This window comes from Ascidiella aspersa, chromosome 3, assembly GCF_963924565.1.
Source record: "Ascidiella aspersa chromosome 3, kaAscAspe10.2, whole genome shotgun sequence".
In the NCBI taxonomy this organism is placed as follows: domain Eukaryota; kingdom Metazoa; phylum Chordata; class Ascidiacea; order Phlebobranchia; family Ascidiidae; genus Ascidiella; species Ascidiella aspersa.
Genome location: NC_139449.1, coordinates 9,665,909 through 9,693,119, shown reverse-complemented (window position 1 = coordinate 9,693,119; position 27,211 = coordinate 9,665,909). Strand labels below are relative to the sequence as shown.

At 38.9% G+C, this 27,211-nt stretch overlaps 1 protein-coding gene across 1 annotated transcript; it reads left to right on the top strand.

Annotated features, from left to right (window-relative positions):
- Positions 1-3,713: 3,713 nt before the first annotated feature.
- On the top strand, positions 3,714-26,508 carry LOC146159115 (uncharacterized). Its single transcript, XM_083384867.1, has 6 exons — positions 3,714-6,233; positions 6,970-7,107; positions 9,002-9,144; positions 12,987-13,150; positions 15,254-15,407; positions 24,459-26,508. Exons 1-6 carry the CDS (start codon positions 3,714-3,716, stop codon positions 24,610-24,612), a joined length of 3,273 nt encoding a protein of 1,090 aa, XP_083240993.1. The 3' UTR covers positions 24,613-26,508.
- The last annotated feature ends 703 nt before the right edge of the window (positions 26,509-27,211 follow it).

The window sequence follows — 27,211 nt, the reverse complement described above, 5'->3', positions numbered from 1 at the left end:
AACGTAGTTCAACGGTTACCTAATGCTGCGTGCCTCAGGAAAATGTTGTGGTACAATACAATGTATGCTTTGCAATTTCGAGCGTGTGCAGTCGGCAAGGTTAATCCGTGTCAAGACCGCATTGCTTGTTGACGTAAATAGCCTCACCGCGCCTTGTATTAAGACCGCAGGGTCCTGTATTACGCGTGCTTAATCTGCTGTAGTGGATGTGAAAAGCCACCTTTACTCGGATCAATAGTCGTTTCGGTTACTCCAGGCCCACAATACACGAGAGCAGGCAAGCAGAACGGTCCTGCATCTGTAAGTTATATTGAAGTTTAAAATAGCTTAAAAAATTGTTAAAATTACCCATTAATCAGCCACAGTGGTTCTTGTGGATTATTATGCTCAAACGGCAATTTGGCATTTTTTTGTAAGTTTAATTAGAAAAAGAATTATTGGAAAGCTATCTTTAGGCACTTGGTGGCAAACTATACAAAAGAATTGTTGACATTGGGTTGAGAGTCATAGCATCAAACAATCAGATTTATCTAAATTCAAGCTGTTGCAGTCACTCTATACTTTAAAAACAATTAAATGAAATCCGTCAAATCAGAGTTTTTCCACACTTCTACCAAGAACCACTGTCCTGCAGCTATAAGCTATAGTAATGTAACTGGAATGAATGCTGGTTTTGTCGACGGTTGTGAAATGTAGTCCTCAATCATACTCCTTTCCATCCGTGTTAAAAAGCGGTTTCGCAGCAATTGTAATCTTGGCGAAGCCATTTCCGGATGCCATTCGCTGTACGTTTCTGGCAGTAGACTTGAAAGCAAACGGCGCGGTTAGAATTGATTGACGGTTAAATGTAGAACTGCTATAGGTCCCCAGGCGACAGGTTAATTCGGCTACAGCAGCTTGCCTGAAATTATATGAGCGACTGTCGTTTTTCCGGAGCTCACGGAATTTTTGTCCCGAGCGTCTATTTTAAGCCACGTCACCAGTATAACAGATCGCGAGAAGAGCCTAATTTTGGGGTAACTTTAATTGATGGCAGTGTGTTAAATATCATCTGAGCGTAAGCGTTTGCATCTACACGACTAGCAATCCTAGATTGTTGCGTTACCTAACCTAAAAGTTGCGATACATTTGAATAACTCTTTATACAAAGATTAAATTTGAGGCAAAAACCCTTAAAAAGAAAAATGAAACATAAACCAATGATTATTTTAACTTGCTGTTTTTGACAGATTACTGTCATTTCTGCTAATATTCCACGGCAAATATATGTTTGCATTGTGTTAATATTTAACTGATCATCAGCGTAAATTAGATTACTTTTTACCACCTCATAAAGTGGCTGGCTTATGTTATGCACAGTCTGAAAAAAAAACATTGTTGAACATTGTCGTCATTTACTGAAAGGGGCGAGGCAAATGTTTGTTGAAAACATTGAATTTGCTGTTAGCATTAAATTAATATGATCAATTTTTAGATACAACCCCCGTGGGCCAACCCAGTGTTTTTTAAGGTGTTTTGGGGGAAATTTTCTCCAGCGGTTTCCCAAATTTTGGACTTTTTGGTATTTAAATGAAACACTTGCGGTCTCTTAAAACTACTTAGCGGTCACCCAAACCAAACCTTAAAAAAAACGTGGGCCTACCAATGGGGACTCAAATTCACAATCGTACAAGCACGTCATTTAAACGCATAACGAAACGTCTATGAGTTTCTTCGTCTCGTCGATATTTCTGCAACAGTAGCCGTAACCACTTGGGCCAAGCCAAACCGGGCAAAGGCGAGCATTTACATAAGCCGTTTGCGTGCTCATGTGAAACGCCCATGTCTTCTAGCCGCAATAAGGAGCGTCCTATGCTCTTCCAGCTCTTCGGTTTGTTTTTGCTTGGCCAGTGCAGTTCGTGCTTTCTCGCAATCGCGTACTGAGCCGTATTGCCTTTGAGGAATAGCTTTTAAAGTTTGCAGGTGGTGTTCAGCCGACTGGCAGGGTACCAAGTCCTAGTCTTTTGGCAATTTTCGGATTTGTTTGTTGTTAGTGGGTATTGCAAGGTTGCGACTTGATAGAAATTAACATCTACCATGCACAATTCTGGCACAAACGTGTAGAATTACGACGAAATTGTCTTTAATAGTTTTTAGGTTTGAATTTCGTGGTTTTAGCAATGTGAAGTCATGTCGACTAGAGAAAAACCTCAGAAATACAGCCGAAATGCTATGTATATTAATCGACCCAGACAATAGACCGTGCAAAGACAGTTTAATTGATTTTAAGTATAAAAGATAGAAATTGTATTTGTTTGGTAGAGGTTTGTAAGGCTGCTGAATGAGATATGGTTTCGGTAAATGAAATCGGCCAAACGAATATCCTATTGAAAGTAAATCGAAGTCGCTGTTGGCCAAATTAAATCGAAATACAACCTTTTGCACTTAGGTTTCGCGGCGACGCGAAAATGATTAAACATCCTCATTACTTCAAGATATCGGATCGGGAGCTATACTCGATTAACTAAGATCTGGTATGGAGTATCGGGACGAACGTGACATTTTCCAACTCACCGAAACCGGACTTTTGTAAATTTTATATTAAAACATGCAAACATGCCTAAAGAGTAATCCCAGTTGGTACTATTGGCAAATTGTATTTCTTTGATAAAAGTTTTTTTGATAAGTTGAAGAAATTGTACATATCAAAACATGAAAATAGAATTTTACAGTACTTCCCTCCAATTCAGCAGAATACACAAGGAAAGCTAGCAATTAGGGTCAACACTATACAATTATATATATAAACCGTTGCTACCAGGCATAGCAATACAAATCAAAAAACAGCTCCTCTGGTAATTGTAATTAACAATTACCTGAGGAGCTGTTTTTGATTTGTGTATATATATATATATCGCTAGGAAAGGCACTGTCAGTATATCTTAATTAGAATGAATGTCCTCTAATTTTTAGCTTTGTGAAAAATTAAATACGGCATGGGCATTTAGTTCTTAAATACGGCTTGGCAAATACGGCATTTAGTTCTTTTGTGACAGGTGCCACCGCTATGTAAACAAGAAAACGCAGACACGCTTAACAATGTAGAAGGCTGGGTGAAAACAGGACTACGCAAAAATAATGATGTTTATATTTGCTTAAATCGCAAATGTTATTTCGTCTTCCAGAAAGGATATTTTTTCGACACCAACAGCACTCGCTATGCGTGAATTAAACAAACAAACATGTATACCAGGTTTTTTTAAACTGGGGTCCGTGGACCCCTTGCGGGTCCGTGAACTAGTTTTAGGGGGTCCATGAAGGCCTCAGTTAAATATTAGTTTATATTTAAAAAGTAAGCAATTTTTAAAAGAAAAGAGTTTATTTAAAAATAAAACGTTTTGCACTGAATGTCTTTAAACTCCATTGAACTTTAACATTTTTTGACCCAAATCAGCAGATTTCAGAGGTCCATTTGTAGTGCGACGTCAATTTTGAGTTATCCCTGAAATTTCCTTGCCTAACGTGGTCCAGACGAAGTAAAAAAAACAATTAGGGGTCCGTGGTAAAAAAAGTTTAAAGACCCCTGATGTATACAGTAATAGCAGTTCTTAAGCTAAGATCATTTTCATTTTCAAACAGGTGTTAAATTAAATTAAAGTGCTAACATGGCTGAAGTGGTACGCGGCCGGTAATGTTTAAAAAGTGCAGCAGCAAAACGACAAGGACAAGGCGAGATGCCGGCAAAGCACGGCGGGGTTCAGACTGTCGTCCGTCATCGAATCGATGAGGGAGGCGAGAAAATACGCAACCTGGACGCGATGTTGGCGCAGCTCTGTACGCTGGACCGCGCCTTGGACGAAAAAGCGAAGAAAAACAAGCGCTCGAAAGCCGACAAAGACGAGCGGGCCAGCGGCCGCGAAAAAGCGAAAAACATCGAACCGCGAGATGGCGTGCGTAAGTCTCGCGAAAAGCGTCGCGTCACGAAGGGCGAGTCTGCCGCCGCGTCGATGTCGCCGCGAGTTCAAGCCGATGCGAATGGCTCAAGGCGCACCCGGGAAGAGATTTTATCGAGCTGCGATCACGGCAGGCATGCCACCGCCACCTCCGCGCCTGTGGCCGCGCGTAGCAGCGATAAATCGAGCAGCGAGGGCCCGGCTTCGTCAGGCAACCAGCATCAGTTTGCAAGCAACAGCAGCGGTAGGTACAGGAGCGATCGCAAACAGCAACAGCAGCCGAAAAGCGCCAGCATGGAGGACAAGTCGCTAGGTCTGAGCGACGAGGCTGAACGCAGCGCCAGGGCCCCGTCATTTCGTTCGCGTCATTCGCGCCGCAAGACCGATCTTATCAGCGGCGTCAGCGACAACGACGTGGACAACGATGCCGCGTACGACGAAGACGCGCTCAGAAGCCGCCTGAGCGCCATTAGCATCGCCGACGAGGTGGATATCAGTTCGCCGGAAGGCCAGCAAGGCAACGCAGATCCAAGATTCTCTAAAAGACAGCAACAGCAGCAGCAGGGCTCGGGTGTCGTCGATTCAGTTGAGAAAGGCCTGAAACCGGAGTCGGGCGACATTTTCGGCCCTAAGAAAACAAGCGCTTGCCCGGCGGCGAGCCTTGGCGGCAATTTGGACAACTTAGAGAGCAGAGGCGAATCAGCCATAACCAGCAGTGAGACGGCGGCCACCAACACGACTAGCACCGCAGCAGCTGGAGATAGTCGAAGCGCGGAATTTGCAGGCGACCTTAAACAGCAGCGAAAAGGCGAAGGTCTGGACGAAGAGTCCACCAACCGTGTAATCGTGATCAAGACGCCCAAGATTTCTTCCAAAGAGCACAAGAAGAAGAAATCGCCGCGGCGCCACGACAAGGATTTAAATGCCAGCAGGGAAACGGAAAAGTCGGGCAAGGAAAGGCGACACAAAAAGGACAAGAAGTCTGCAAGCCGAAAAAAGCCGGCTGACGAAGTGAACGCCGAATTGGCGATCCCATTCGAAAAGTACATCACGGGTCACGCGATTGCAATTCAGCCGCAGACTCAGCAATCGCGCGATGAACGCTCGCGTCGCCGCGAAACCAAGCAAATGCTAGAAACTCGCGCCAAGGCGTCGTCATCCGACGAAGGAATCGCGCGCTCGCCTTCGAAATCGCGCGGTGAACGCAAGTCGTCAAGGCCAAAGACCAAAGACAAAGACAAGCAGCGAAGGTCCACGGAGGCCAAGGGCACTACTAAGGACCACGACAAGGCAAAAATGCGCGACGAGCCCGCTAGGAAAGAGGAAAAGCGCTACCAGTCGACGCGTGCGTCTGAAAATGAGCGCACCAGCCGCCCAAAGTCTCATTCCGCCAAGACTGATAATAAGGTGGCCTCCTCGCGCCGTTCAAATCAGCAACGCATTGCTAAAGACTCCAAGAGGGCTGACGCCTACCCCCCGCCAAGCAGAGCCACGCGCATGGCGGAAGCGGCCAGCTGGCACACCAAGGTCTACGACGCGCAGACTTTTATACGCCCGGAGCGGCGCGGCAACCGCTCCAACAAGGCGGATGAACGTCGAAGGCCGGCATCTTCGCCTTCCGACATCTCAGCGTCTAGCTTCTCCTCCGTGTCCTCAGGATCTTCCTCGTCCTCCTATATCAGCTCTTCTGCATCCACGTCGCCCACTGAGGAGAGGCGGACGCGTGGCGGCAAGCAGCACCGCTCCGCGCACCGCCCGACGTCGCCCGCGCGCCCGCGGGGAAACGGCCACTTGCGCCCCGCCAAGCCGCGCTACCCCAAGTCAGCCTCGAGCACCTCCAGCTTTCAGCGGCGTCCGGCGGCGCCGCAGCCCGCCGACGACCAGTTCCGCCGCAAGAACAAGCGCCACGACCCGGTGCCTAGCGGTCGGCGCACCGCAATCGAGGAGCGCGATCGCCGCGGTTCGTCGCCCGAAGACGTCGAGTTGCAGTTCGGCGCGCGGCGAAAGAAGCGAAACAACGCAAGCCTCAAGGATGAAGGCGAGGAAACCCACTCCCTGTGGCAGCACCACCAGCTTGTTGTGGTCTCCCAGAAGCCGGACAGCCTTCACTCGGCCAGCGGCAAATCCAAAGGCGCCGAAACGGCAAGGCTGATAAACGCCAAGCAGCCCGGTGCCGTCGCCGCCCAGAAAAAGCCGGTGGTCAACTCGTCGAGTGTGGGAGGTGTTGTGGACAAGAGGTCACTGACCATCCGAGACCTCTACTCGCTACATAACGTGCTGTCCGACACACAAAACGGGACGGTGGGTTTTTTGTTTATGCTGTCGTTCGTAGTGCTAAACTGGTTACTGTTTTTCTCCCGAACTGCTAAGCTTTTAGGGAATATTTAGGTTGCCCGATAAGTATAACCTGTTTAGGCTCTATAGGAGTCTAGGTCGTATCGTGTTTTAGATTTTATTGCTGTAATATTTTTTAATTTAAGTGATAATGATAATTATTATACAGGGTTGTCACAAAGTCGTTGAGTCTTTAAAAGTCTTCAAATGTCATTCATTCCATTTAAGTAATGAAAACTCTTACGTTTTTCCGAAAGTCTTTGAATTTGATTAATGTTCTGCTTAATGTTAACAATGGTTGTTAAAAACAATTAAAAAAACTTTTTAACTGTGCTGACCGTGACATTTATATGCTGTGTTGTTTCTAATTTATATTAAAAAAATGTCAAGCGGCCCAATTTTAAGTCTTTAAAAACCAACAAAGTATGTTTTTAATTGATGTCTTTGAATTTTTTTGATAAAATTGTGTGGCAATTCTATTTTAGATTTTCACTTTTTTGATATTTTTTGGCGGAGTCAAAGAAGGGAGCCATTAAATCCTCATTTTACATTTATAGGCCTATAATTTTGTTTGTTTGCATATACATTCCGCGATCAATGTGTGGCTCTTACCATACACCTGTGTCCTAGACCTATGGCATCCAAGCAATTGTACTTATGCTTTGGTACAACAATTTAACTCCACGACCGATGTTGTTCAAAGGTGATATCAGGCTACAGACGAGCTGACGGACTTCGCGTTGCAATTAAGCGCATCTCCAAGGCCGGTACGACTCGATGGGGATGGTTGAGCGGCAAAGTGGTGCCTCTGGAACTCGCCCTGCTCTGCCAAGTCAACGAGGTAACTCGACTATTTTCGGTTTTCTCTAACTTTGGTTTTTCGCTTTAGGGTAAGCCAACGAACCAATTATAGGCGGTGGGATTTTGTATAGTCATAAATAAGTATTAAATCTTGGGTTAAAGAGGCCTAACTTTTACCCTGTTGGTATAGCATTTTTCACGGAGAAACGCCAGAAAATACTACTGTTTAGGAAAATAACACACGGTGTAATTACCACGATCATTGTGCAGTTTATCCAATCGTATTGCTATGATATGTACCGTTATTACCATCAAAAGTATACAAATTCTTGTAGATACTGTATGTTTCAACAGTGGGAATTGGCCACCTTGCTGAAATCCACTAAATTGAAACAAAACAAACTATCATTACTGTCAGGTCGCTAGAGTTACCTCCCAGAAAAAACAAGTGCGCCAGGGATTAGAGATTGACTTGTCAGTTGAAGACCTTGGTAGGCAGGATCCAAACGAAAAAGGAAATGTCCAGAGCGTTTTTAATCAGACTTTTTCGAATGCGCACGTAAAACCAACATGTTAAAAGCAAATACCGATGCCCGGTCTCTACAACGCTTTACTATTCCTGCATTTCTGTGCTTTAGATATCGCTTAAGGCTGTTATAATTCCACACCTTAAACCGAATCGTGGTTCAACGAAATTCGCTAGTTAATTTGCATACAACGGAAGAAAAATTTCCTTCATCTGATAACTGAGTTTCGATATAAGGTTCAGTATAATAAAACAACACGTGTTATGTGAATTATACATATCAAGATCTCAGCAGAAGCATAATACCTAAAATGCAAATTAAACGATGTCAAAAAGTGGTCCATAAAAGGGTGTATTTATATGGAATAACAAATTATTGACAGTTATAGGGTCTATAGTTTGTTGTTCACTGACAACTCCAACATGTAAATGTCGAGAAAATAGAGGACCAGACGTTTTTTTGAAAAGAATTGCCTTTTCAAATTAGGAAACTTATGGTGACTTGGTTAAGGGTTACCGTATATAAACTACTTTAAACAAACGTGTGAAGTTGGATTTTACTTATAATAAGCCTCTTTTTGTGTAAACCACCTAAATGTAAATTTTTTAACTGAAAGGTATGCTTGTGGCACTAATGCATATATCCTAATAGGACAAACAAACCATGTTGCATTTTACTTGCTTTACTGGTTTACTGGTTTAAGTAGCATATTAAAGCTGAATAGAATTATGTGAGGTACAGTAGGCGCCCTGGTGTGCCATTTCTAATGTTCAAGGATGCCGAAAGGTATTTAAGAATTTGATCTTAGCAATTGGTAAGCTTCTTGATACAACTATTTGTGTACGATTAGGGACCATTATGTAAAATGACATTTTCCTACATGTTTTAAGTTGTTTGCGTAGGTCCGGTTCCATTTATAGTGCCATTTCAGTAAAATACCCAACGAAAATTCCAGTCGGGGTGCTGAAAATCATATATTTATTATTTTTGAGGGGTGTCGTAAACCATAAATGGTTGAGAATCACTGCCCTAATACTGCCCCTTGAACTCGACCTTTGTTTTAACGTCAAGGTCATATTTACTCTGTTTTTTAACTGAAAGTTATGCTTGCGTCAGTAATGCATATATCTTAATAAAACAAACAAAAATCATGTTCAATTCTCCATCCAGGCAATTTTGTGTAATACCTTTGACAAGAAAAAAGAAACAGAGTTGGAACATCATTGTTTCACAACTGTTAGAGACCCATACAAAGTTGTTTCTCATTTTACTTGTATTTATTATTGGTTTAAGTATAGCCGGTTAACGCTGAATACCTTTATATGTATGCCAGTAGCCTGGTTAAAGATTTAACTTAATGTGCCCAATGCCCCAATACGCCCCTTAAACTTGACCTTTCTTAATCAGGTGAGAAGCCACGGTATCGTGGAGATAGTGGAGTGGCATGAAACAACTGAAGCCTTCCTATTGGTCATGGTTCGACCTCACCCAGCCGTCGACCTCTACGATTACGTCAGCAAACGTAAACGCGTCAAGGAGCCTGTTGCCAGGTCGGTACCTGTCGTTTTTTTGTGATTTAATAGACACAAGAGTTAGCGTAAAGGTTTATGGGTATAACAGTGCAGTATATAGGCTATACTTGATGAGTGATGCATAAATTTTGATACTTGTTTACTACTCATTAAATTCAAATATTTTAGGATGTTAGATGTGTTTTTTATACTTCACCTCGTTTTATTTTATCTTATATTTTTTGGTATTTGTAAACGAATGCTTTTTTACAGGGTATAACAGGACAGTATAGGCTATCGTTATAAGTGGTGCGTAAATTTTGATACTCGTTTTCTACTCGTTGAACTCAAACACTTCACTTTTTAGTTTTCATTCTGAATATTTTTGGATGTTAGATGTTTTTTCTATACTTCCCCGCCTTTTTATTTTACTTGATATATTGAGGGGGTTGTAAACGAAATGCGCTGCTTTTGTGCATAATTTTTGATGAAGACTTTAGAGTTTTCAATATAATGCGACCATGTGTTATAGTAACTTGACTATTTAGGTAAAAAAACATGACACCAATTAAACAGCACAGGGCTGGAAGCGTTTTATATTTGGGTTTTTTCTAATAAATACCACAATGCGTGCATTTTCAGGGTACGATTAAAGAGTGCCTTGCACAGATTTTAACATATTCTTATAAGGTGCGGTGATTGATAAATCCCCGACGCGTACCAATCCGCGTTAAAATAGAAAACAAATGACGCAAATGGAATGAGATAGCTGCAATTTAATTTTTTCGGTGTGTATAAGTAGACGAATTCTGAATTCGGCCAAAATGTCGCTTTGCCTTAATACTTAATACGGTAGATTGCTATAGCACAGGAGTTCTTCAACTGGGGTCTATGAACCCCATGGGGGACCGTGAACTATTTTTAGGGGATCCGTGAAAGCCAAATTGAAATATTGGTGAATATTTAAGAAGTAATTAATTTATTAAAGAAAATTGTTTAAATAAAAATAAAACGTTTTAGCACTGAATGTATTTAGACTTTATATTAATTGAATCATCCGCATATTTTTGAAGTCTAGTTAATTGTGACGGTAATTTATGACGTAATTTTTAAAAAAAATTTGCCTACCGTGGTCCACGCGAAGCAAAATCAAATTTTAGGGGTCCGCGGTAAAAAAGAACCCTTATAGTGGTAAAAGGAAATCCGCCGTGGCTTTATGAACGCACGTATACACCAACTCCTATCGAAAACAGGACTCGGCTTTTAAATGTCAAGGTTTGCTAGGAAACCCGGATTGTCCACTTTGATAATAATAGCTGCGCCTTGGGCCTAAGTGCAGCGGATATCTGATTCCCGTTTCTAAGTGCCATGCTGCCAGCCCCGGGCCACGAAATGGTTTGGACTTGAATAACAACCTCTATTGGCGCACTGTTTACAAGACGTTAACCATAACCTTCTGTTAAAGCATACGCAACAGTAAAGTTGGTTGAAGTAAAAGTTTGACTGAAACCAAACTAAGGTCAGAATATTTTACTGCATTGCATTGTTTCAAATTGAAGAAACAACTCGGCGCGAATAATAAAAAAAAAAACAATTTTGATTTGTAAGTAGGCCTACAGAATTACCCTATAAAAATGTTTCCCTTCTTTTATTTCGAAGTTAAAGAAAATTAAAATTACGGTATTATGTGATTTTTCCTGTAAAGTGAAATATAACCTCATGATTAATATTAAATGAACGGAATTTGGGTTTCAAAGATGTTTACTTATCTTTTTATTCGTTTGTGTTTCCTTATTTGAAACTTAGGAACCTCATCATCTAGCATGTTTAAATTTGGACATCTAGCATGTTTAAATTACCTATCTATATCTATTGGAGATAAATTTCTGGCGATGTTGCCGTAAACAAAATTTGCATATGCACTTTTCTGTTTATTAAGGAAACAAGAGGCCACGGGAATTTCAAATCTGCACCTGTGCTAATTTATTATAGGCGCGACAGAATTTAGCAGATTTTTCACCGAAGCATGTCAAACGAAATCTGACGGTCACAGTAAATATGCAATTATACAATCCTGAATTCCTCCGGGCTATGTATTAACCACAGTAGGGCAATCAGAGGCCAAATTTTTGACTAAGCATGCGACCCAACATTTAAAGCACGACACAGCAGGCTTCGAATTACATGATCGATTGATCGTTCCATGCACTTGCAATATCCGAAAATCGTTTCTCGAAAATAGCTCAAGACTGCCAAACGCATTACTTTATTCTAGGTTGAGCAAAATAAGTCTTTTTTCTTAATTTATTTTTTTCAGCAGTTGTGTAGTATAGCAAAGGGTCCACAATCGTTTGTCTAATCGCAAGAAACCATGCTTTATTTAATAAGCGCAAAGTGCAGATGCAAGTTTTTTGAGTAAAAAAGTTGCTGTTATACGTATCGCACAGCTGTTTTTTAATTGTAACCGCAATGATAGAACACGCTAAGTTGGAAAGCACAAAAGACTGTACAAACATAAGAATCAATCACCTGTATTGACTTGGCGTGTTTTCTAATGTACTAACATGGTTTGGGGTTTTATGGGTACATTAAATGTCTCTTACTATTGTAAGATATAGAAGGTGTCATATACGTTTTCAAACACAATATACTGCTAAGCGGATTTTGAAGATAATCTTACGTTACCCTAAACTATAAAAGTCCAATATCCAACCATCACCGATAAATTTAGGCTCTTCTCATTTTTCCGCTTCCCCTATTAAAACCACAGTTCACGTTTAAAATATTGATCAAGTGCACTGTATAGTGCACTGTATTTCAAGCTCAAGTTTAAAGATACTTACTGGGACCGACCGCTCATAAAAATGCTTTTACATACCGACTGAAAAATGTTATATCAACTCTGTAGGTATGTCCTATACTTAACGTTTTATTACAATAGGTACCTTAAATTTTGGACCAAAAAAATCACAGTCCATCCTGTTATAAGATGACGACATTTGTTCATGCCTAGTTGCCTAAACAAGCAAAATAGATTAAATTGAAACGATGGGTGTTTCTCAGATTCCGAGGCCAAAATTTGTATCAAAGTTGAAAAGATTGATAAATTCCAGTTGTTAACCTATACTGCAGTATAGCTTTTTGGTAAACTTACATATTCTAAGGTAGAAATCATTGAAAATCATTTTCTTATAAGATAAATCATTATAAGATAAATCAACAGCTCCTCTGGTAATTGTAAATTTACAATTACCAGAGGCCCGGTTTTTTTATTTAAATTTCTATGCCTGGTAGCATCAGTTTATATTTCTTAATAATTTTCAAAATCGACTGATTGACCCCCTTCGCTTGTTCGTCTCACGCTTTAGCCCTTATCATATAGCAGCTGCAAAATAAATACAAGCTGCTTTACTATCTATAGCCCAGTGCTTTTCAACCGGGTTTATTGTACACCCCAGGGTGTACCAGAATTGTTAAATGGTGTACCACTTTGATGGGGTGTACCAGGGTGTACAAGATGCCGCATTATAATAAGACTATTTTCAGGTATCACAATATATAAACAGGTTTAAGACCAGACTGACTATTGAGTATACAATACATGTCACAATATGTAGTTAAGCGTACGTTGGTTGTAAGATACTATTCTATTTGTGACATCATAACCAAATCTTTTTCTTGATAATCGGTATTGTGAGGTACTAACTAGTTCTTGATAACGGTTACTAGTTCTTTTTGTAGAAGGCTACAACAGAGTATTTGTTTCTATAGGTTCAGCGGCTCAGTGCATTGGGTGGACTGGGGTGTAAAAGTCGTTCAGTAAACAAAAAAAAGGTTGGCAAGCACTGCTATAACCGTTTTAACGCGCTTTCTAAATGCAGACACATCATCCGACAGCTGATCGCCTCCCTCCAGCACTGCATCAAGTGCGGGGTTCTGCATCGCGACGTTAAGCTGGAGAACATACTCCTTAACCCGGAGACCATCGACGTGACGCTCATAGACTTCGGCTGCGGCGATTACATAAGGAACAGCTGCTACAAAGGTGAGAGCCTTTGCTGCTTTTTAGTTTTCTTCAACTTAACGTCAATGCCTTTGCTGTTTTTTAGTAACTTGGGTTAGGCATTCCATTCGTTATTACAAAGGTAAACTTATGTTTTATGCGAAATTTAGAAAAATTTTCTCGAGAGCGAAATTTAGGAAATTTTTGCTCGACTTTTTGTAGCTGCCGCAGGTTGTTTTTTTTGTTTGTTACAAAAATCGCACTCAAATTTGAAGAGAGACGCAAGCCCTGGGATTAAGTTTTTTATAATAACTTTTTAATTTTTATTGACTATTAGAAAATTTAAGCAGAATAGTTTATTTTAAAACCATGTGCGACACAAAGAGCAAATAAGTAGTACGTCCATTCAAGTGTACCTTTATTGTGGCTAACTGGCATTTAGATGTCTTTTTTTCAGTTTGTCAGTTTTGTCGAGCGCCATTAGTCAAAATAACTTGCGGTGCACTGCTTTCTTTAGTCGCTGTTTTCTAACGTCTTGTGGCTATAGATGTTTCCGCTTTTAATATGTTTGTTTCCATAAAAGCAGCGAAATCCGCACCTCACCACATTGCTGTTAGAGTCAATTTTGTGGGCCAGGCACATCATCATACACGCATGTTTTAAGCCATCAAGTTTTTGTAAACAAAGTAAAAAGCCATCTTCTTATTTTGTAAGCTTAAAACAATTTGTTTTCTATACGTTTTCAAAGTTTGTTGTTTATATGAAATATTACTCTTCTATTTGGATTTGACTTAGCTTAGTAACAAAATAGGTTGGGGATCTGATGACCTATACACGTACGTGAAATTTGTATCCAGCGTTTTAATTTGGCAAAGGTGGTTTTACCTGTTGATTTACAAAAATTGTTAACAACATTCCCGTATTGAGTTTTGCTGTGGGTTTGATGTTGTTATAATAAGGCTTCAATATAAAATGTTAGCATAAATTGTGTATTAAATCGGCTAAATAGCCACACTTTATATATACAACATACATATATGGGAAAATTGTATCTTATATATATGAAAAAATATATACTATATATAAAAAAAAAAGGAAAAAAATGTTTTGATCCCGCTTTAGAGTTTCAAATAGGTAGTCCGATAATATCAGATAGAAGTCAATATCCCACACCATGTGATAGTATCGGTAGTTTTCATGTACTCGGCTAAGATCGGTTTTAATGCGATTCCAAACATTACGGCCACCATATTTTGCGATCAAACAAGTTCTCTCCTTAGAATTTTTTAAACTGCGATAAAAAAAATATCCTCGAACTTTGAGTAAAAAATCGACTTCGGTACGCTGTGCACGGATCTGTAGAATAGCTTGAATTCCATCACGAAGTTTGATGTGACTTTAAATTATAATGATACAAGTGCGCATCGAAACGTATTTATCAAAAAGATGTCGATTTACACGACCTATTTGGCTTTAACATTTATTGTTATTAAAATAGACTTCGCATGCCAAATATTGGAGTATTACCCAGGAAATCATTACCTCTGCGCTTATCAACAAGATCAACGTTTGTTATTTGACCATGCGATATATTTTTTCCAACATATGAAAAAAAAAAAAACATCGGACATGCCTATGTCCTATAGCAGGGTTCGGCAACCTTTTCGGCCCTGCGGACCGGTTTAAAATTAATAATTATTTCGCGGACCGGCTATAAAAAACAACAAATGTTCAGTAAAGGTAATTTATTACAACCCTTTTTTTAATGAAATTATTAAAATGCATATACGTTTGTTTCTAAAACTTTCCTGCCTGAAAATTAAAATAATAAATCATTTTGCAATGCATCTCATATGGCCACAGCACATTGGTTGTTTTGATACTCACGAGTGCTTAATACTAGTTGAGATTTTTTATCATAACCATGGAGTATGTTTAAACGAAAGTTAATGTGTTTTGAATAGAAAACTACATTTAACTGTTTTTGACTTATATCTTAGTTTTTTAGCATTTTACGTACGGTTTGGGTTTATATCAAAGGTTTAATCTGGTAACCCTGCTACGGACCGGTAACGAACTCCTCGCGGACCGGCGGTTGCCGACCACTGTCCTACAGCACTAACTTTTCAACCCATCCCTCTTTAGAGTTCGCCGGAACGCCGGAGTATTACCCACCCGAGTGGTTCTCGCGGAAACAGTACCACGGAGATTCGATGACGGTCTGGAGCATCGGAGTTCTCCTCTACTCCCTTCTCTGCGGCTCTCTGCCATTTCGCTCGTCAAAGGAAATCGCCGAAAAGTAGGTTTCTTATCGGAGCTTTTTGGGCGTCTGAGCCGGTCTGGTAAAAGTGCACATATAGCTGGAGCGGCTTATATAGGCCGCTGCAATGCGACCTTTGCCAGGTTTGAGATACGGATCTGTTTGACATTAAGAAGCAAGGACGCACAAACTCATTCGTCCCTCTGGGCGCGCTTTCGTGGCAATAAACACTGTTTATCAAGCGGCCGCGAAACTGCGAATGGAAAATTGGCCAGGTGTGGGCTTTACTGAAGTTTTCGTTGAACCAAATGCTGCATAACAGTGCTGATCAAGCGGTGGGCCGTGAAGCTCTTTCACGTGAAACTTGTGTTTTCTGTGCGATGTGCATTTGCTTGGGTTGTACATCGGGATACAACCGGTTTAAAAATTTCAACTAAAAATTTCAACTTAGCATTTAAAACGCAGTCTAGATCAGAGGTCATTTTTTATGGCGGGGAATAGAAGATGTTTTGGAGGCTGGGTTACAAAAAGGACCTTCATATATCCTTGTTTTGACAAGCTGGTAGGATTAGAAAACGGCAAGGATCCCTTACAAGTGTAATTTATCAACAAAACTCTCTGAAATCTTTTCTGAAATTTTGCAAAATACGTTTTGTTGAAACGAGTCGTGTGCCGGATTAAATTGCTTGGCGGGCGGCATACTTTGCCCGGGTATTGTCTCGGAATATTTGTTACGATAAACTATTTCAGGACTCCCTACTTCACGTCCTGTCGGATGCCTGAGCACTACACGAGACTTATCTGTATTGTATATAATATAGGACGACAGAGGCGGACTAACATACAAAACATAAAACAATGCACGCGCGTAATATAAAGCGACCAGAGATTAAGATAGGGCGTAAACTACGACGATCTAAACGGGTGGTTATCCCAGCCATGCCCAGTCCGACTGTCACCATTCGTTTTCCACTACGCGAAACACAACGAGAGAAAGAAATGGTGTCTGTGTCAAACATAACTAATTATTAGGTGCCCACGGAAAACGTGATAAGATAAGAAATAAAGCGTGAAAGGTGAGGCGCAAACGTGAAAAGGCAAGAAAAGTTAAGTGAGTGACAACGCAATAGTGAACATAAGGCGAAAACAACACACAACAAACGATAAAACATTTTGTGCAACATATTTAGATTATATATATAAACAGTTCGAACGTGAATCTTTTTTGTGCATTCTTTCATACCAGAATCCAGAATTGTTCTAAAGATGTACTAATTTGGTTTTACAATACCATTAAAAACTAAACTGTTTAAAGCATAGATATTTTTTTAGTTTACGCTACTTAGCATCGACTTGTCAGCAATTTTATTTTTGTTGGGCGTTGGCGTTGGGGCATCCAAACTACATGTAATTTAAAAAAAATAATTTAAGTATTTAGTATGCATCCATTTGACGCCAATTCCTATACCTATTATACTTGAAATAATTTTTTGGGAAAAATGTATACAGGTTTCGCATTAAATGGAAGTTGCATTCCTTCTTTACCCAAATGTTTTTTTCGTCTCTTGATTGTCGGCCCTAAAATAAATGTTTCAGTAAAAGTGGGACACTGTAGAAATAAAGGTGACGAGTTAGGTAAAAGTGGGCGGCGACGTAAAAAAACAAACAAATTTAGAAGTACCTCTGTAGACCGCATTAACTTTTTGTGTCAAAAAACTGGAAACGCAGCAACGTTTTTGCCATAACTGTCAGTTCAGCCGGAGTACTTGTTTCCACAGCAGACTACCACTAAGCTGCTTGGTAAAAGTGTGGCCCTCACGGCGGTGAAAGGTTTGGTTCGACGAATTAAAGCACGCAAAGTTTTCGTTTTCTCGCGGTTTGTTTTTAATCGGCGTTATCACGTAAAACCGCACGGGACTTAAAAGCGTTAATTGCATTAGATCATGTACAGGAAACGTTTGAATTGTTTATTTAAACATTAAACCAGTGATTCATTTTTTTACTCTCAATTTTTAGTTTAATGAGCACTACAAAAATAGCACAGTTTTTACAAAACCATGCAATTATAACTTTACAATCGCATTAACTGTACATGCAAACGGCGTTAGGTGAATATCGTAATATTATCTGTTATTAAATCAGCAGTACGCATTCAAGTTTTCGTGATTCTATGCATTCAAATTTGTAATACTAAAGTTTTTTTCTTCTCAAGATTACAAATTTTCGCACTTCGAAACCTCTGGTTCACACACCTTGTAATGCTTTATATAGCGAATCTTTAAAGATAGTCAAGTACTGTTTAAACGATAATTTTAAAGATAGTCAAACACTGTTTAAAAGATAATTTTAAAGATAGTCAAACACTGTTTAAAAGATAATTTTAAAGATAGTCAATAGTCAAGCACTGCAAGTTCAAATTGTACTGTACAAAAGGTCCAGTGGTCTCGCGCCTCCGTTTACCCTTGCCACGTGTAGGAATCCCTACATCACCTCTCAAGGTCGTGACTCGCCCCAAACGAAAATAAACAGCGGCGACGCGCGATTACGTATAGATGCGTTTTTCTTGCCGAACTGCCGAACTTTCTAGCTTTTTCGTTCGTTCAACGTTTGAACACTCGCTCAAATTTACATTGCAATGCAAAATTGAAAAAAAATCTGCAGAAATCCAAGTTGAAAAAGAGTAAATTACCTTTTTGCCATTGAGTTAAAAAAACGGCGATTTTTATTTATTTTAGTTTTATTGGCTTAGGATCGATATCTTTGAAATTATGTATTATAATTTAAAAATAAATTAAGCAAAAGAGCCCTTTATATTTGCATAATGCCTAAACTTTTGTAAATTTCGGGTCTATTGATAAGCTTGACTTCAGTTTTGTTGCTTAATATAAAGAAAAACAAAACGGCAAAAATATTTGACAAAGTTGCGAAAAGCACATTTGGAAATCGAACAAACACGACTAGGTCCAACTTTTATTTAGGTTAAATAAGATAAATTAAAGCTGTATCGCTGGAGATGGTGTGTTTTTCGTCATGGTTTGTAATTTGTGTTTTAATCTTGGCCCGGTTTCGAACTTTGTTCTTTTAACAGAAATTATTTCGTTACGCAAATAAAATTTTTAGCTTGTCTTCGGTAGCACGTTGTTGAATTTTGTTCGATGATATAAAAAGATCTATCAGTATGACAACGAACCGTCCTAAAACGCGCGGGCTGGTTCGTTTTTCAAACTTTCTTCGTCCTAACACTGTTTCGCCAGCTATCGAGTTTACTCATGCTTTAAACAAGGCTATAGCTTCATTTTGAGGAAGCTAAGTGGGAATAATGAGGCTCGACTGGCTGCCATTGATCTGCGATCCCTATCTAGCGCTATGCGCGCCCCGCGGGCTCTTATATTTGCTTAAAAAGCTTTAGCCGAACACGGCGAACTACATGCGAAACATTTTATAGCTTTTCGCGCTGCTCCTTTGAAAACGAAGTGCGGCGGCGGAGAGCGTTTTCTTCCGGTAAGGTCGCTTTTCTGTTGCAGCAAAGTGTCGTGGAAACAGCAATTAACGTTGTTCAGCAAAACTACGAAACCGAACCCAGCCTGAAATGTGAATTTACAAGGCGAAACATTTCTACAGGTGATTAACCTTTCTTCGGAAAAGTTAAATAGGCCAACCTGACGTCATATTTTTCGTATCAGGGTAATATGCTAACAGCAGTCAATGTTGATCAGAAAACTATAAGTTGAAACGCTTATTTTTGGATAAGACTAAAACTTATTTTTTGGATAAGTAATGTTTACATCAGACATTATTGGTCAGAAAACTGTGTAAAAACGCAAAATAATTGTATCCGGAAAAACCGAGCTTTGTCTGCCTAATATGCATTTTATACAGTTGTGTGTGACATAAAAAAAAAAACCTTTACTAGCCCACTGCTGCAGTTTGGCTAACAATTCGGGATCACTGAACTGAATAAGGTGCTAGTTATGCGGCCCATGAGATTCATTCTTTCGGTTATCTGGAAAATCAGTCCTGAAAACTACACCGCCCTAAAACTTTTGACACGGTGCATTACAATTGGAGCAACTGTTTGTTTTTGTAGCGATTCTTTCTCTTTTTTTAAGATAATTTTCGCCTCGATTTTCGTTCTTTTTATTTAAGAATAGTGAAAAATAGTGAAATTGAAAACAAGTTGAATGTTGTTATTTACAGTCGTATTCTAGGTTATCCAGACCGCTGCGAATTAAAAGATAGAAATAGTTTTGCCGATGTATCATACGATTTTTCGTTTTAATACTTTGACTAAAATTATAGTGCAGGGATACTTTAATAGTGTGTTGCCTCAAAGGTGTTTTTTGAGCCTCTTTTTTAAATTTCGCTATATTTTTATTTAACTGGTGATTTAGATATTACAGTGCTAATATGCAAAATAGTTTGGCTGTCCTTGAACCATTTTGAGTTGTACAGGCGTTCTGTGAGACCTTTCTCGTGATTATTCACTTTGTGATAGATCTAAAGGCAGAAACCAACACAGGCCTGACTTTCGCGTCTTTTGGCTTGGCGAACTTTTTCTCTAGGTAGCCTCGTCGGCTCGTCGCCCTGAATAATTAAACAACTGTCAAAGGGCAGGCATCCAACGTCGACGTGTAAAAATAGAAATCGATTTTCCACGCTCCGACGTAATGCGACAGGCGACGAGAAACATCGGCCGTTGAATCACCGAACCCGACGCTCGTTTTAAAACACCATATAGGACGTCGATGAGCCGATTTCACACTAGAAAAGCGAATACGCCACCTACGGGAAAGATAACTAGTTATTGCTAGGTTTTTACCCCTGAATTAGATGTCGAAAAGCATATTCGATAATGTCAATGACGTAAAATCACCTGCGGCTGTTTTTTTCGTACTTTTGCCAGAATAAAAAGTGGCGCATTTGAATAAAAAGATATACGAATATGGTCTGCTACTAGAAATGCGAAGCACACCAAAGTGTTAAAACTCTATTGCCAAGATCGAGAGTAAGTAGTATTTGACCATTTCCGAGACATTGTTGACTATATAGCAAAACAATGATAACATATAGCAGAGGTAGCCAACACGTCGATCGCGAATAACCGGTCGATCGCCACATTTCACCTGGTCGATCGCGTCGAATATGTGTTACTTCATTACAGTAGTTGTCGCACACGAGACGAACATTAAAATGACCAATTGTTGTCTGGAAAAGCCTTATAAAGCGTTCTTTGACGTAACAAATTAACCTCCATCGCTGAATTCGAGTGCAAATTCCGCTCAAAATGTTCAATACTTGTTCCTGTGACTTTTTTACCGAACCAGTCGATCGAGAATATCTAAAAATATTTCCGTCGATCGGATTTAAATGCAAGTTGGCTACACCTGAAAAGCAAAAACAACGCTAACTAAAAATAGTCGGAAAGTAAAATACGATTCAGGTAAATCAGTTAGAACAAAATGGTTGAGTTTTGTAAGACCCTGGATCTTTTTTTTCGGGTCTGTTCCTATTTCGAAATTTAACCTTGTATTGCTAAGTTAGTTGGAATGCAACATAAGGATCATTTCTACGAAAACGTGAGGCGTGTCATATAAAATGTCGCTACGTCATAATTGGGACGTCGCGGAACCGACATACTTCCATTCCGCTGTTTGACAGTTTTTTGGCAACGCCCCAAAGGCCCAAAAGCAATAGGCAACTAACGTGCCTATTAAACGGCGCTCCTTAAAAAGTAAATAATTGACTATTTTGCTAAATTAAATTTTAAAAATCAGAGGGCAGCAAAATATCGAGTGAAAGGCGAGAATGTTTGTTGAAAAATTCGCAATTTAGATTATTCGCTTGAACTTAATTAAACTCGTTAAAAATGAATTTTAAATGAGCCACTGTGTGGTTAAAGTGCTAAAGATTACTTGAAACAGAAAAATTGGGTTTAATAAGTGGCATTTGCATAAAATTGGCAAACAATAAAAAAAACGAAGATCAATTTAAACTGCTCAATCTGATGACAAAAATTGGAATTAGTTATCCACGATTAAAATATAGATGAAAAAGTGGTTTAAAAACTTAAGATATAAGAACGAAATCTGGAGCAGAGTTATTGCTTGATTTATTCTACGCCGAGTACTGAATAGGATAGTTATTTAGATTGGTTTAAAATTCGTCGAGTTTGGAGGAATTTGTCCAGTCAGTTCAGGTGAACCTTTTCTGGCATAGTTGGCCTTACGAAAATGAACTCCGACGGTAAGCCGATAGTAAAATTGTCGGTAATCGGCCGTAACGCAACCAGCCAGGCCCCGTGTAAAGAGCTGGCCGACCGGTGGTTTTTCTGGTTTTCTTATCGCATCGTTGCCCTGTCAAAACACGACACCCAGGAGATTTCGGCCAATCTGCGATTCATGCCTTCCGCCTCAGATTTCAACACGACGCTTGGCCCACTTATACTTGGGTATTCGTGGGTCGCCAAATACATTTGCGACTTTGTCGATTGCAATAGATGCGATTGGGTTAGAGTGAATGTTAATAGATTGCCTGCTTTACGGCCTTTCGCTGACCTGCGGTGTCACATACAACGTTGAAATATCAAACTTTAATATACGCCATCAGATATTTCTTCGCAATTGGGCTATGCGCGTTAAATTACCATGCATTCAACCTAAAGTTGACCATGCATTATAACGATCAAAACAATGCTTCACCGCATATTTTAGGCGGAAAATATCGCAAATTTGCTTTTATTATCTTCTGACATAAAACGCCTTGTAAGGTAGAAAAAATATGTTGGACCCTTAAACATGGCTGTACAAAGCACAAGTCAGTTCCGATTAACCCTAGTATAGGACGACTAGAACTTTTACTGGGCATTTAATGTTGTACTCTATGTTTTATGTTGAAAGTTGCTCTATGTTTTATGTCGTTGCTCTATGTTTTATGTACTCTATGTTTTATGTCGAAACCTTTGAATCTTTCAAGATTAATGTCGAATTCCTGATCGATCAGTATAAGCAGAATAGCCTATAGCAAAGGTAGTAATTCGGGTCAGACACATTGTATAGGTTAAAATATATATATGTCACCGGCAAAGGTTTCGTCAGTTTGTCTGAATAAACAATGTAACAGTATAAATGGTATGGACAGGATAATTAAAAATATCAATTAAAGTAAAACGAAATTATTAAAACACCCCGCGTGCCAAACTCCTGTCCAAAAACAACAAACACAGGCGGAGAGACGCGGCATCACAAAACGACCCAACAAAACTTGGCATTCATTTATATATTATCGGACGGACAGTTTTTCAATCGATTTTCACGACACCAAGAAATACCCCTTTATTGTTGAATAAAAAGTTTAAAACAAAGAGTGATCATATAGTGATAACGTACAAGTATGGCAGGCAAGAACATAAAAATGCTTGTTGCTGATATAGCCATATTCCCAGTTATTTGGAATCATAAATGTCAGCCGTGCTACAGCTAGGATTCTCTCAGGACTTGCAATAAGTCTATTTCGTTTCTTGGCGCCCGGGGTGCACAACTGTAGAATCACGTCGTCAGAAACGATACAGGACGAACGTCTTAGATCCGATATAGAGCTTGCGATAAGTAGCGTTGAAGGTTATCCGAAACCCGGGTACCTTGATTTCCCATTAAGGCAGCGCGCTGCGTCACGAAGACGGATACCAAGAAGTGTTTAATTTGTTTTTTTATATATAGAAACAGCCATGTGACGTAACTGGCATATGCACAATTAAAATCTTCAGTTGGTTCTTAAGATTCTTGTAACAGTCATACCAGGGGCGCATGCATAAACTATATTTTTTGTCGACTTTTATTATGTAAGTGTCAAACAAAAATCGCACTTAGTTAACTTATTTGATGTATTTTGCAGATCGAAAATATTGGTAAATCAAAGGTGCCGGTTGCTGTTTTGAGCCACCTTTGAAAAAACGTTGTTTAAAAAAAGATTTGCTTGTAGTATCGTTATATTAAATAGAAACCTAGTATAGATACATATTTTTCTATTATAATTATCACTAAATTACGTATTAAATTGATGAAGACTAAACAGTACTATACCTCTACCGAGAAATAGCTTATAACAATGCTAAACAAATTGCACGATACTGGCTATACTCGACCGAGTGAAGTATATTGAAAAAAATCTTTTTCACCCTACAGAATATGTTATTTTTACTGAAAACATCTGTATGTTCAAAAAAATTATTTTGAGTTCGAGGGCTCTGACCGATACCTAAACGCCACAAAGATGTTAAAAGGCTCGTTTATGGTTTGTTTTGATATTGTTGCAATGTAATTAAAAGTGTAGTGGATGAACAAAAATTCTACTTCTGCCGCTAAACTACAATGCGAAACATTGAACAAAACCACAATGGCAGAACTACAAATATACACAATGGTAATGATTATATCTATAGGGTGATTATTTTTTAAGTCAATTTTTTTCAAACTCACGGTCAAAATCATTTCGAATCGAAATCGTTTACAAAATGCAGTTTGTGGTATTAAAGAAGGTGCGTTGTATCGTATGTGTTCGCATTGTTGCCACTATAGTTTAAACTATCTATTTTTAAAGCCAAAATGTAAATCTTAACAAACATAAACATTTATTTAAGAAAAACTGCATTGAGCTTTTTTTTTTGTTTTAAACGCTGTTACTAAAAATACTAACTAATAGTGTTCGCATGTGCTCGAAAAACAATTGGTATATGTTTAAACGGTCGTCAATACACCAAAAACTCTGTTAACAATGATTTCTGACGCCAAGACACACTGACGCAGCCCTTTATACCACAAATCGTTTTTTAAATCAAGTTATACTTATACAATGTCTAAATTTTGTCACAAGAAATATTGTTTGGTTAAAATGGGTCAAAATCTTATTTTCAAGTCCAAATTTCTCATTTTTAAATCAAAAACAAGCTCCCGAGTTATCACACACAAGTATAGAACAACCTAATACAAATAATAGCACTAACTCTTGTAGATTTTTTCAAGGAACTGTCGCCCGAGTTATCGCACACCAGTATCAGACAACCAAGTATAATTGCACTTTTGTCGATTTTTTCAGGGAGCTTACCAAATTTCCTAGCGACGTGTCCCGAGGTGCCCGGGAAATAATCGGAGCTCTGCTGCAAAAGAACCCCAACGACCGACCGTCGCTTAGCAACGTGCTGGGACACGCTTGGCTGAGCAAGTCAGCGGCCAAGACAAGTTCGACCTGATCCGACATTTCGTGCGTTTTTTGCATTGGAGTTGGAATTTTTTGTAATCCGATGACCAATGTGTTGCTATCGGCATTATTTGAAAGGCGGCGGAATTTGGACGTGGCATAGTCATGGTTGGTGTTTGAACGGCGCCGTTTTCGACTTGAAATATTTATTTATGAGAACATAACAAGCTAACAACTTAGGGTAAATTTACTAACTGTAAAGGCAAATTAAGCCAATTTAACCCAGTTGAAATGGTCTTTGTTTATTATGACCACACCTGATTTGTAAATTTGGAAATGGGAATTAAGAAACGGCATTAAGATGACGGTATTTTTTTTTCTATATAGCAGGTGTAGCCAACTTATGTTTGATTACGATCGACTGAAATATTCTCGATCGACTGGTTCGGTAAAAAAGTCACAAGAACAATTATTATTAAATACTTTGAGCGTTAGTTGCATTCCAAGCCAGCGATATAGGTAAATTTGTTACGTCAAAAAAGGCTTCGTTAGGCTTATCCAGACAATAGTTGGTCATGACTTTTCTTAAAATTTAAAACTTTTTTAAAACCAATGTGACGTTCGATCGCAGGAAACAGTTTTTTTTTTAATAAACTATAACTATACCAAGGTTTTAGCGTCAAAGATTGCAAAATGTGAAACGCTTTCTTTCCTCTTGGTTGCCTCTACCGGTCACCTTTATGGTAAATTATTAACACTTGACATCTATTTCGTAGGTAAGCCACCGAATTTTTTAACCGCTTTTAGTGTGACCCAACTGAAAAAAAGGTTGCGGAGCGCTGGCCTTTAAAGATGCTATGTTGTAATATAATAAAAATTAAAAAAAATAAAGTTTGAGATATATTGAAAACGAACAACCTGACCAAAATAGGTTAACTTTTGCGTGGACCGCAGCTGGTTAACAACAATCACAGGATTTACATTTTGTTCTTGTATTTGTCCGTGTTCTCCATGCACAAGTCACATTTATATTCACAGCCGATTTTCCTATTTTCCTCTAGCATTCTAATCCTAAAATGCATTTAGTAGTCGTACACACCTACGTTTTCAATGGTTAGAAGAGTAAGCTCTTTTGAATTTAATCACCATATAGCTGTGAATAAAATAATGTCCGTGTATAATGTTAGTTTTAACATTAAACTTCATATACCGGTACATTACTGAAATCAGGTTCTATATTACTTGTTTTCTTGAAATCCGAATGATTTCCGATAGACTTTCCAAGGGCTTCCGTTATTGAAAAGGAAACATTAAACCAATCCTTAATAATTCTACCTAGCACCAATCCGTTTTTTATTTGTTTTTATCACGAACTGGAAATTATTGTACACCGTGTTGCTTATTTGGATTTTTTGTCTTAACGTTCATTTCATTACTACTCGATTGCTGGTGCGGGCAACGATAACTGAAATCGTTCGTTCCAATACTTGCCAGAGCTTATATAGAATTGTTATTGTGCTGATTGTTTTTTTATGATTTTTTTATATCACAAATGGCTGAATCCACTTTCTTTTTGTTGTGCCGAATGCCAATTTTTCCATCATGCATATATAGGATCAATCATTGTTTTGTTTTAAGAGTTTCGACTTACCTTGCGTTTCCTGTCCCTTTTGTTTTTTCGAGTTCTTTATAACAATTTTGTTGTTGCCATTCGCTTTATCTCTCTGCTTTCTATCGACTGCGGAAATTTTCGGCCAAAGTCCAGACAGTTTACTTGTTTATTTCAGTTGTCTCAACTTTGCACTTTCAATCGCCAACACGCTTTTGATTTGAGCGCCGCTCATGCCGCACCAGAATTGCACTGCTTTTCTTTTTTGTCGTTTTTCGAAAATTCCTCATGCATCGGTTTTTCTCTGTGTCTGTGGTAAAACAATATTAAAAAAAACTTCTGCCGAAGTTTCGACCGCGGTTGTGGTTGTTTGAAAGTAAATAACAAGAAATGTTTATTGGAAGCACGTGAGTTTAAGGGGGGTAGAACAGGGGTATCCAACATGAGGCACACGTGCCAAATGTGGCACGCGACCTAATAAAAAATGGCACGCAAGCCCCCCAAAAATACAGCCAATTGTCAAAAAAGCTAAATTTGTTATACAGCCAATTGTCATCGTTTATTCACCATACAAAACATTCCCAGCAATTACTAAAACAAACAATTACTTCTTATTTTATAACATTGTACTGTTTTTATTTTTTGTATAAAAGCGCTTTTAATATTAGAAAAAAAAACTTTGGGCACGGGAAGAAGTTTTAAGATAAAAATTGGCACGTAGGCATGTTTGAGTTGGACACCCCTGTGGTAGAATATTAACATTCATAGATTCAGATTCAGATTCAATTTATTTTTGTGCATGTTTGCAAACATCGAAAAAACAAAATAACATAAATAATAACACAAGGACAGCGAAAGGACCATTCGGTCATCGAGTCGAGCTGCCCATCAAAAATAAATAAATTTAGTGGCAATACTGAAAGTTACAATAATTGGAAACAAAAAGTGCGTAGATGAAAAACATGTAGATTTTAACGGTCTTAAATAAATTTTAGAAATAAGCGATAGATACGAAAACGCAATGTAAAACTAGCAAAACAAC